This window comes from Anguilla rostrata, chromosome 15 (assembly GCF_018555375.3).
Source record: "Anguilla rostrata isolate EN2019 chromosome 15, ASM1855537v3, whole genome shotgun sequence".
Taxonomy (NCBI): domain Eukaryota; kingdom Metazoa; phylum Chordata; class Actinopteri; order Anguilliformes; family Anguillidae; genus Anguilla; species Anguilla rostrata.
In genome coordinates this window covers 36,698,057-36,710,212 of record NC_057947.1, presented here as the reverse complement: position 1 = coordinate 36,710,212, position 12,156 = coordinate 36,698,057, and the positions used below count along the sequence as shown (strand labels likewise).

The following is a 12,156-nucleotide window of genomic DNA, read 5'->3' as shown; positions in this document are numbered from 1 at the left end:
GAACCCCCGTGGCGCACGTTAGCCCAGTGAAGGGAACGACTGTTCCTCTGAACCCTAACGGTGTGGGGTCTCTGTCTCTGTCCCACTCCAAACCCTCTGCTGTGCGTGTGCTGCCTAGTGACCCGGCAGCACACTGCAGCTCCCTGGTCACGGTCGGTAGCCTGACTGTAGCGCTGTCCTCATCATTGCCCATCCAGCTGTGTGAACGCTGGTGTGTCTCAGCGGTAAGAGGAAGCTGCCAGCTGTGTGTCTCAGCGGTAAGAGTGAGGTGGCAGCTGGTCTCAGCGGTAAGAGTGAGCTGGCAGCTGTGTGTCTCAGCGGTAAGAGGAAGCTGCCAGCTGTGTGTCTCAGCGGTAAGAGTGAGGTGGCAGCTGGTCTCAGCGGTAAGAGTGAGCTGGCAGCTGTGTGCCTCAGCGGTAAGAGTGAGCTGGCAGCTGTGTGCCTCAGCGGTAAGAGTGAGCTGGCAGCTGTGTGCCTCAGCGGTAAGAGTGAGCTGGCAGCTGTGTGTCTCAGCGGTCAGCGTGAGCTGGCAGCTGTGTGTCTCAGCGGTAAGAGTGAGCTGGCAGCTGTGTGCCTCAGTGGTAAGAGTGAGCTGGCAGCTGGTCTCAGTGGTAAGAGTGAGCTGGCAGCTGGTCTCAGCAGTAAGAGTGAGCTGGCAGCTGTGTGTCTCAGCGGTAAGAGTGAGCTGGCAGCTGGTCTCAGCAGTAAGAGTGAGCTGGCAGCTGTGTGTCTCAGCGGTAAGAGTGAGGTGGCAGCTGGTCTCAGTGATAAGAGTGAGCTGGCAGCTGTGTGAACGCTGGTGTTGTGTTCTGTTAAAGGCCTGTGACATGTTTGAATGGACTTTTGGTGGTCAAAGAGAGCAGCACAGCAGCAGAATGCCGTCTTAATCTGCGGTAATGCTGGCTTTGAGCTAGCTGGTGGAGGAATTTTAATCAGTTTTTTAATGAACTGCGGCAGGTCGTACACTGAGCCCTGAGTTCCTCTGGACCCGGCCCTGGGTCTCACTCGGGCCGTAGACTTCCTGCGTTCCACGGCAGGGCTTTGGGGCGGGGCGGTCTCTCTAAGGGCCGGTTCTGCAGCTGACCCGCCCTGCAGCTGACGAGCGTTTGAGTTCCTCACCTGAGAGAAGACGCAAGTTTCCGTAAATTACGCTACGGCTCAAAACATCAAGTAGAAAAAGCGCTTTTCACCCGCCCGAACAGAACAGACCGTAAAACGGACATTTATATCAGTTAATCAAATGGTAAACAGCTCGTTGCTCTGAGTGGCTGGATGGGATATAATAATAGTTTGGTGTTTAAATCAGAGTTTGAAAGGGGTTGAGCTGGTGAGAGTATTTGTAAGCTGTAGTACCCCTTCTCCTGAACTTCTCAGAGATGTATTGACGATCCCTTTATGTACTAATAAGGAGTATTCCCCAAGTGTAATACGCGTGTTCAGAGACCAGAGCATGATTAATATATGACCACTGAAACTGAAAGCTTGCAACTTATGATCATAGCGCTGCTGAAACTAAGACAGCGGCCAAGATCATGTGAGCGTTTACCACAGGGATGTGGCTAATGTGGGCAGGACTCTGAGAGTGTAGTGTGCACTAATGTGTGCAGGACTCTGAGCGTGTAGTGTGCACTGATGTGTGCAGGACTCTGAGAGTGTAGTGTGCACTAATGTGTGCAGGACTCTTTGAGTGTGTAGTGTGGGCTAATGTGGGCAGGACTCTGAGAGTGTAGTGTGCACTAATGTGTGCAGGACTCTTTGAGTGTGTAGTGTGGGCTAATGTGGGCAGGACTCTGAGAGTGTAGTGTGCACTAATGTGTGCAGGACTCTGAGAGTGTAGTGTGCACTAATGTGGGCAGGACTCTGAGTGTATAGTGTGACCTAATGTGTGCAGGACTCTTTGAGTGTGTAGTGTGGGCTAATGTGGGCAGGACTCTGAGAGTGTAGTGTGCACTAATGTGTGCAGGACTCTTTGAGTGTGTAGTGTGGGCTAATGTGGGCAGGACTCTGAGAGTGTAGTGTGCACTAATGTGTGCAGGACTCTTTGAGTGTGTAGTGTGCACTAATGTGTGCAGGACTCTGAGAGTGTAGTGTGCACTAATGTGGGCAGGACTCTGAGTGTATAGTGTGAGCTAATGTGTGCAGGACTCTGAGCGTGTAGTGTGCACTAATGTGTGCAGGACTCTGAGAGTGTAGTGAGCACTGATGTGTGCAGGACTCTGAGAGTGTAGTGTGCACTAATGTGTGCAGGACTCTGAGCGTGTAGTGTGCACTAATGTGGGAGGGACTCCTTGAACGTGTAGTGTGCACTAATGTGGACCATTCTCTGAGTGTGTATTGTGCACTAATGTGGGAGGGACTCTTTGAGTGTGAATTGTGCACTAATGTGGGAGGGACACTTTGAGTGTTGTACTGTGCGCTACGTGGCCTTCTGCAACCACATGGTCCAATTTGTCTCAACTCCGAAATGACATCACGTGTAAATGGGACAGTGGGGGGTTGGGGTGCAGTGCTGCTGACTCATGAACCGGGGCGCAGCCAAGCAGGCTGGGTCCTGTGCAGGGCTCGTTTGGGTTCAGGGGGTCTGCAGCTCCATGTGTTCCTCGGGACGACGGGCCTTTCTGAACCTGCAGAACCCGCCCATGGAACTGGGGTTCAGTTGGACTCATGGGGCCTTTTTTGTTTTCTCTGCAGAAGGCAGAACATTAAAGAACATTGCAGTGCATAAGGTTACGTTTCTCTGCCCTTAGTGTGGAAAAGGCAGAACAGCTTGATTACTGTGGGAGAGTTGTGCTGCAGCTGCAGGTGCTGTAGGTGCTGTAGGTTTTGCAGGTGCTGCAGATCTGTAGGTGCTGTAGGTATTGTAGGTGCTGCAGATCTGTAGGTATTGTAGGTGCTGTAGGTATTGTAGGTGCTGCACATCTGTAGGTATTGTAGGTGCTGTAGGTGCTGCAGGAATATGTGTTTCCACAGCGTCTCTGTGTCCCTGGCTGGAGGTATTTTCATGGCTGGAGCGGAGGAGGCTGATGTGTGTTCTTGTGCAGTGTTTGGTGACGGTCCACGGCTCTGGCTGTTCCAGGTAGTTCCTGTTTCTTCATCGCTGACAGCTCACTTAAACACGCAGCTGTGGGGATGGGGGGGGGGGGGGGTGATTAATGGTGTTTTCTCTGGGCTCCTCCTCCACAGGCGTCATGCACAGCCCAGTGTGTAAACGCTGACTTTATGTAAGGGGCTGTGTGGGGGCAGGCCTGGGGGCGGGGGGGTGTTCTGGGGCTGGGGGGCAGGGGGGACAGGGGGGCTGGGGGGGGAGCTGTAGATGCGGGAGAGGCCAGGACTCTCCTCTGTGGGTTGGTGGCAGCCGTGTGCTGTGGTGTGACAGAGCGCTAATTTGTGCACCTGTGTGTCTCCGGTGTGTAGCATGCATGCTCTCTCACGCACGCTGCGTCACGCACCGCTGCAGTCACTCGCAGCCTGCATCGCAACGCTGCAGTCACTCTCGCGCACGCCTGCAGTCAGCACAGCCTGCAGCACTTCACGCACACGCCTGCAGTCACGCACACGCCTGCAGTCACTCTCACGCACACGCCTGCAGTCACGCTCACGCACACGCCTGCAGTCACTCTCACGCACACGCCTGCAGTCACTCTCACGCTCACGCCTGCAGTCACGCTCACGCACACGCCTGCAGTCACGCTCACGCCTGCAGTCACGCTCACGCTCACGCCTGCAGTCACTCTCACGCACACGCCTGCAGTCACGCACACGCCTGCAGTCACGCTCACGCACACGCCTGCAGTCACGCACACGCACAGAAGAAAATCATGTCAAAGTAGTGATTTATAAAATTTCAACATGACTCGATTTGACCGTTGGAAACGATTGTGGCTCCACGTCAGGTCTTCACTTCGCGTATGCACACAAGTTCATTTTATAAATGAGCCCCCTGCAGTTTCTATAGCCTAATGCATAAATGAATGAAGCACTTTCTCATGGATGTAATTTGCCACAACTCGGCATTTATTAATCACAATAATAGGGAAATGATTGTTTATAGGCAATCCTTGTTTATTTAACACAAAAACTATTCAAACGGCTAATACCTGTACTAAAACAACATAAATTACTTACTCTGTTTAGTTTGTTTAACTTCTTTCATCATCCAGTTTTATCAAAATCTTCAGAACAGAAAGGAAACATAGCCTGTCATGGGAACATTATTTAGCCTAAATTGTTAGCTGACCAGATCTGTTGAACGAAGTGAAAAAAGAGACTGGCTCGCGAGGCTAGCTGACCAGTAACATTAGGTGTCCATGGAGCTGAAATTATCACCGGAGGTTATTGGCAAGGAAAACCAGACGATCCACTTGCTCTGGATCCAGGGCAGAACGTTTTTTGTTGACAGAGGAAGTAACGTTAGCACAGGAAGTGAACTTTGCGTGCATGAACATGATGAAATTAAAGCCATATTATTCATGGAATCAAAACGGGACCAAAACTATATCGAATGCTCAAATTTAGGTTCGATTTAAAAAAAAAAAAAGATTTTTGAATAGTTTTCGAACTTCTAATATTTTTTGACAGCCACCCCCCCCCCCCCCCCATTGGTCCATGGTACGGTCCACTTTCAGGCAAAGTCCCTTGGGTGGAATGTTGCAAGTGGTGGGGGTAGGAGGGGTTCTTGTGGGTCTTGTGTGTAATATTGTGCTCCTGCCCCTCCCCCATCAACTCATCCTTCAAACAGACTAATTAGGGGACTAATGGATCTCGTGCATCACAGATGGGCTCTGCTGGTCTCGCTGGGAATGCAGAATAGTCCGACATTGATTTCTGCAGCTCTGCTTCAGAAGCACTTCCAGCCCTCTCAACCGAGCTGCTTTTCACAGAGGAGGCTCTGATGACTGAGACTGTATGCTTTAGCCAGTGCCACGGATAGCCGTGTTCACGCTGGGCTGGGTCTGGGGTCACCCTGTACCCCCCGTTTGGCCTGTCCCCAGATGCTTCCTCACTGTCCTCTGTCGACCTTCCACTCCGAAAGGATTCGGGAGATGTTTTTTGGTCCTCCTCAGTCTGTGCTCTGTTAGACTGCTTTTTGGTCCTCCCCTGCCTGTACTCTGTTGGACTGTGTTTTGGTCCACCCCAGCCTGTACTCGGTTAGAAGGTGTTTTGGCCCTCCCCAGTTTGTACACTGTTAGACTGTGTTTTGGTCCTCTCCAACCTGTACTCTGTTAGACTGTGTTTTGGTCCTCCCCAGTTTGTACTCTGTTAGACAGTATTTTGGTCCGCCCCTACCTGTACTCTGTTAGACTGTGTTTTGGTCTGCCCCTACCTGTACTCTGTTAGACTGTGTTTTGGTCCTTCCTTGCCTGTACTCTGTTAGACTGTGTTTTGGTCCTTCCTTGCCTGTACTCTGTTAGATTGTGTTTTGGTCTTCCCCTACCTGTACTCTGTTAGGCTGTGTTTTGGTCCTTCCTTGCCTGTACTCTGTTAGGTAGCCCAGGAATGAAACCTGTTGAATTCCTTACTTCAGCTTTGTTAGTTCTTGTTCAGTGAGGTCTTTGAATACCTGTGTTCCCAGGTAGTTAGATACTGAACGCTGGGCCTCTGACGCAGTCAGAACCAGTTTAGCGCTGTCCTGGGGAGTGCCGGTGTCGGGCCCTGGGGAGTGCCGGTGTCGGGCCCTAGGGAGTGCCGGTGTCGGGCCCTGGGGAGTGCCGGTGTCGGGTCCTGGGGAGTGCCGGTGTCGGGCCCTGGGAGTGCCGGTGTCGGGCCCTGGGGAGTGCCGGTGTCGGGCCCTGGGGAGTGCCGGTGTCGGGCCCTGGGGAGTGCCGGTGTCGGGTCCTGGGGAGTGCCGGTGTCGGGCCCTGGGGAGTGCCGGTGTCGGGCCCTGGGGAGTGCCGGTGTCGGGCCCTGGGGAGTGCCGGTGTCGGGCCCTGGAGAGTGCCGGTGTCGGGCCCTGGGGAGTGCCGGTGTCGGGCCCTGGGGAGTGCCGGTGTCGGGCCCTGGGGAGTGCCGGTGTCGGGCCCTGGGGAGTGTCGGTGTCGGGCCCTGGGGAGTGCCGGTGTCGGGTCCTGGGGAGTGCCGGTGTCGGGCCCTGGGGTCTGTGTCGCTCAGGTGAGGTTGTCCTCTCAGAACCGGCTGACATACGAGTAGACTCTGGATATCCAGGATGGTCCAACTCATGTCCTGCTCAGTTTGCTAAAGTTGAATATTGGCAGCCAGCTAAACGTTGTTATGCACTATGAATTTAAAACACGCATCTCAGTCTTTTCCACCTCACGTGTCTCTTGTCTTTATGAACTTAAGCTGTCTGGAGTGGGACCATCTGTGAAGATTGCAACTTGATGAGATATGCCCCTCGACTATGTCCTGTGGTAAGAAGTCCCGTTAGATCCTTAAGTTAAATCGCACTTTCTGTTTCTACAGGGAAATATCTACCATGCGGAAAATCTTTCCCTTTTTAATAAGTATTCTTCCTGCATTCTCTACATACACCCAGGATCGTGTTTTGTTGGTGATGGAGCAATTTTGGAAGAACATTAGTGTCCTGCAAGATACATTAAAGCAGGTACCACTCTGCCCTTTCTTAAAAGTAATCCTATGCTACTGTCTTAAAAGCAAGCGTAGGCTACTGTCTTTAATGTAAGCATAGTTTGGTTGTACAATCCAGATTAATGACATTGGTTGGGGTGGCAATTGCTTTGAACAGAACAGAGTCTGGCTTGTTACATTCTTTGTGGGTAAAACCCTTTCATTAAGCATGAATAGCTTAGCGAGCTGGCTCAGGCACCGTTTGGGAGCCTAGCTCTCTGGGGGACGTAGTACTGCTTGTAAAGTTTTAAGACTGGCACGTGAGGCTGTTATTACTGGTATGAATGCAAACTCAGTGTATGTACAGTATATTAAAATGACTGTGTGACACAGCGGTGCAGGTGACGTGCAGCTCTATTTGAATGCTGTGGCTTCTCCGTTATAGCCGGTTCCAGCTGTACAGGAGGAGCAGTATTCAGCCCACCGGGCCTCTTCATTTGCCTGTTTCTGAACAGTTTCATTTGAGATGTGGGGCGACATAGCTCAGGAGGGGCGACATAGCTCACGAGGTAAGAGCGGTTGTCTGGCAGTCGGAGGGTTGCTGGTTCGATCCCCCCGCCCTGAGCATGTTGAAGTGTCCCTGAGCAAGACACCTAACCCCAACGAGCTGATTGGTACCTGGCATGGCAGGCTTTCACCGTTGGTGTGTGAGTGTGTGTGTGAATGGGTGAATGAGAGGCATCAATTGTAAAGCGCTTTGGATTAAAGCGCTATATAAATCCATTTACCATTTACCAGATGTATCTGTAGGGGAATCGTGGGCTTTCTCATTGCTGCAGTTACTGGTCATTACTTATGTGCTTGTTGCCATAGTCCCTCCCTGAAAGCATTTGCCAGTGGATTTTTTGATAATGATTTGCTGTGTTGTTCAGCGGCCAATAACTGGCTTGTATTGGATGGTCATTAACACCCTTAAACATGCCATTTGGTGGAGTGTTTTTATTCTGCTGTGTCTCTCGGAGGGGATAGTAGTTAAATGGTTTGTGTGTTTTTTGGAGGCCTGTCTGTCCCCCTCCACCTACCGGTTCCGCTTAGCCGCACTGTCTCAGGCCAGCCGGCTGCCATAGCGACCGCGGGGGGCGGTCCAGACCCTGGTTCTGTGGCCGCGGCTCTCGGTGCGCCTCCGGGACTGTCCTACGCCAGCAGCGTTCGTCTCTGGAGCTCTGAGCTGGAGCCCAATTGAGTAGTCAGGTTATTTTCTAAAGCTGCACATTTATATATTTATATTTATATGTAGCTATTATTAATGCAGCCAGGATGACTGACAGCTGTCCAGGTACAGGGCCATAGTGGCCGGGTCCAAACCCCCAGCCTGGCTGAGCCTGCTGCTGGTGGAGGGGGGAACTGCAGGAAGGGGAGGAGTGTTTGGGCTGGCGCTCTTCAGAGAGGCATGTATGCGCTTGACGATCCGCCATGTCCGCCGGCGAAGCCGTTGAGGTAATAACACTGTCAGCACCTGTTCAGTACCTGTGGAATTCAGCCCGCAGCCACGGGGGTGGGTGTTGCGCAACGCAGGGGTGAGCCCAGATCCTTTCACACGCAGGCACGGCGGACTCTGTGAGCTTGGCGAGTTTGGGCGCTGGGGTACCCCCTCCCCCTCAGGAGGCTGTCCCTGCCTCACACGGGTCCTGTCTGGTTATGGGCGACTCTCCTGCTGAGTCCTGGGCACCCGGTCCAAACCCGCGAAACCAGCACTGCTCTCGCCGCTCCACGGTCAGGACGCGCGTGTCCTCTTCCGCCATCTCCCGATCGTCTGCCCTGTCTGAGGCTCCATCGTCTGCATTCGCTGCACACCGCTCCAGTGTGGAGCCAGGCGCTATGCAAACGCTGCTTATGTAAAGTGTGTGAGCGCCGTTTTTCTGAGGCCTCAAACACACTAACGCTCATGCTTTGGATAAACGCGTCTGCCAAATAGACGTAATGTAATGTGACAACATGCTGCGCTGGTGCCCTGCTGAATCTGCCTGATAAACCTGCTGAATCGCCTGATAAATCAGTTGAATCTGCCTGATAAATCAGTTGAATCTGCCTGATAAATCAGCTGAGTCTGCCTGATAAACCAGCTGAATCTGCCTGATAAATCAGCTGAATCTGCCTGATTAATCTGCTGAATCTGCCTGATAAATCAGCTGAATCTGCCTGATTAATCTGCTGAATCTGCCTGATAAATCAGCTGAATCTGCCTGATAAATCAGCTGAACCTGCTCCCCAGGCAGCTGCACTGCAGCGTGTGTGAAGGATGCTAAGGAGACTGCTCCTGACAGCTGAATTGAGGGGCATACCTGCCGAGGCTTGTGGGAGGCCGCATGGGTCAGCGTTGCGGGGAGGCAGCGGGGTGGGCGGAGGTCTGTTGGACCAGGCTGCCACCTCCTCTCAAACCCAAAATGAGCCCCGAGTCACCTGGGCACTGAGACTCACCTGAGTCTGAGACAGATCTCCTGGGCACTGAGACTCACCTGAGTCTGAGACAGATCACCTGGGCACTGAGACTCACCTGAGTCTGAGACAGATCACCTGGGCTCTGAGACTCACCTGAGTCTGAGACAGATCTCCTGGGCTCTGAGACTCACCTGAGTCTGAGACAGATCTCCTGGGCTCTGAGACTCACCTGAGTCTGAGACAGATCACCTGGGCTCTGAGACTCACTCACCAGCCTGTTTTTCATGGCCTAAGTTTAAGGCCTTTGTTTATACGACTGAAGACCCACCTCTTCAGGCTGCACCTCTCCCCATCCCTCCCTACCCCCCTGTAAATGACTAAACTTAGGGTTGTAACTAGGCAGCTATTTCATAGGTGACTTAGGCGCATCAACTGTCTTAACGACTACTTGTATTTTTATTTATTTTTATTTTTCCATAGATTGCGTTGTTGCCGTTCTCGTTGTTAGTGTTAATCAGTTTAACCATCAGGGTCCAAGTTGAACTATGCGGTTGTTCCCTGTACTTGGACCGGTACTTCTCTCTAGGGGTTTCGTCATACTTGTTCCTGGTTATGGTTATACACTTTGTTGTACGTCGCTCTGGATAAGAGCGTCTGCCAAATGCCTGTAATGTAATGTAATGTAATATGTAATATTGATTCAGCAGAGGAGAACTTTTAACTTTTAGTCAAAGCCAAAAGCAGAAATTATATTGATTAATTTTCATTTTATATATTTTTTTGTATTTACAAATTAGAAATGAGAAATTGATAAATTTGTAAGTCTTGCCACAGGCTTTGATCAGCATATAATGCATAAACCATACACTCATTTACTCGCTCTCTCCCAGACACGCACACACACACACACATGCACACATACGCACCCACGCACACATACTCGCTCACACACACACACTCACACACACACGCACACACACACTGCCGTCCTCTCCTGTTCTCTGTACTGTAAATGACTGGTGCCGGATGAGTGGCAGTCATGCAGTATTGATGTGGAACTCTCTCTCCTGTCCACACAGGCCGTTGATTCTGCCGGGGGCGCTGAATGCTGAATGCTCGTGCTCGACGCGTCCCAGCGCTCATGTGTGTGTAGAGTCAGGTTACACTGAGTTTGCTTAACAAACGCCCTTATTTTTATCTCTGTATATTTACTTAAGTATCTCAGCTGGGCTCTCTTACCAAACACTGGAACCGGCTCAGGCTACTGCCTTAACCACAACACACAGTCCGGGAGCACCTGCTATATCAACAACACTACGCATGCATGCACGCGTGCACCTGTCTGTGTGTGTGTGCGTGCGTGTGTGTGCGTGCGTGCGTGCGTGTGTGAGTGAATGTGTGGAGTAACAGGCTGGGTTGTTTCAAGCTACAGTTCCAGTGTAGTGCTGGAGTAACAGGCTGGGTTGTTTTATGCTGCAGTTCCAGTGTGGTGCTGGAGTAACAGGCTGGGTTGTTTCAAGCTGCAGTTCCAGTGTAGTGCTGGAGTAACAGGCTGGGTTGTTTTATGCTGCAGTTCCAGTGTAGTGCTGGACTAACAGGCTGGGTTGTTTTATGCTGCAGTTCCAGTGTAGTGCTGGACTAACAGGCTGGGTTGTTTTATGCTGTAGTTCCAGTGTAGTGCTGGACTAACGGGCTGGGTTGTTTTATGCTGCAGTTCCAGTATAGTGCTGGAGTAACAGGCTGGGTTGTTTTATGCTGCAGTTCCAGTGTAGTGCTGGACTAACAGGCTGGGTTGTTTTATGCTGCAGTTCCAGTGTAGTGCTGGAGTAAAAGGCTGGGTTGTTTCAAGCTGCAGTTCCAGTGTAGTGCTGGAGTAACAGGCTGGGTTGTTTTATGCTGCAGTTCCAGTGTAGTGCTGGACTAACAGGCTGGGTTGTTTTATGCTGCAGTTCCAGTGTAGTGCTGGAGTAACAGGCTGGGTTGTTTTATGCTGCAGTTCCAGTGTAGTGCTGGACTAACAGGCTGGGTTGTTTTATGCTGCAGTTCCAGTGTAGTGCTGGACTAACAGGCTGGCTTGTTTTATGCTGCAGTTCCAGTGTAGTGCTGGACTAACAGGCTGGGTTGTTTCATACATGCTTAGGGTTGGGCTCTGGCTGGTCTCTCTCCTGCCCTGATCTCTGAGCAGCACTTTCCCTTGCCCTAATCAGGCAGTGACATCACCACTGGGCCACATAGGGCAGTGACATCATCATGGGGGCATGTAGGGCAGTGACATCATTGCAGGGCCACATAGGGAAGTGACATAATCGCAGGGCCACGTCGGTGGCAGAGATCTCCTTCCTGCTTCGTCCCTGCATGGGTGCCTGTGTCTGCCCTGTTTCAGGTGCATGGGTGCCTGTGTCTGCCCTGTTTCAGCTGCATGGGAGCCTGTGTCTGCCCTGTTTCAGCTGCATGGGTGCCTGTGTCTGCCCTGTTTCAGCTGCATGGGTGCCTGTGTCTGCCCTGTTTCAGCTGCATCAGTGCCTGTGTCTGCCCTGTTTCAGCTGCATCAGTGCCTGTGTCTGCCCTGTTTCAGCTGCATGGGTGCCTGTGTCTGCCCTGTTTCAGCTGCATCAGTGCCTGTCTGCCCTGTTTCAGCTGCATGGGTGCCTGTGTCTGCCCTGTTTCAGCTGCATCAGTGCCTGTGTCTGACCTGTTTCAGCTGCATCAGTGCCTGTGTCTGCCCTGTTTCAGCTGCATGGGTGCCTGTGTCTGCCCTGTTTCAGCTGCATCAGTGCCTGTGTCTGCCCTGTTTCAGCTGCATCAGTGCCCGTGTCTGCCGTGTTTCAGCTGCATCAGTGCCCGTGTCTGCCCTTTTTCAGCTGCATCAGTGCCTGTGTCTGCCCTGTTTCAGCTGCATGGGTGCCTGTGTCTGCCCTGTTTCAGCTGCATGGGTGCCTGTGTCTGCCCTGTTTCAGCTGCATCAGTGCCTGTGTCTGCCCTGTTTCAGCTGCATCAGTGCCTGTGTCTGCCCTGTTTCAGCTGCATCAGTGCCTGTCTGCCCTGTTTCAGCTGCATCAGTGCCTGTCTGCCCTGTTTCAGCTGCATGGGTGCCTGTGTCTGCCCTGTTTCAGCTGCTGCCTGGCAGACAGTGACCTTTGATCCGACCCTGCTGTCTCTGTGTTTCTCTCAGAGCTCTTGGAGTGGGGCTGT

The 12,156-nt window shown here is 52.1% G+C and overlaps 1 protein-coding gene across 8 annotated transcripts in view; it reads left to right on the top strand.

Moving 5' to 3' along the window:
- Positions 1-12,156, top strand: part of LOC135240466 (TSC22 domain family protein 1-like) — a 40,091-nt gene that overhangs the window by 4,098 nt on the left and 23,837 nt on the right. For 2 of the 8 annotated variants that reach the window (XR_010325700.1, XM_064309944.1), the window contains exon 2: positions 6,301-6,368. The exons of 3 other annotated variants lie outside the window; for them this stretch is intronic. Coding sequence is in view for 2 of the 5 variants with exons in the window: in XM_064309944.1 (XP_064166014.1) it covers positions 6,346-6,368 (23 nt within the window). In the remaining 3 variants the exon portion in view is untranslated. Of the gene's footprint in view, positions 1-5,990; positions 6,109-6,300; positions 6,369-6,493; positions 6,563-12,156 lie in introns of those variants that run through there. 3 more of the 8 variants (XR_010325699.1, XM_064309943.1, XM_064309945.1) reach the window with 3 other exon arrangements.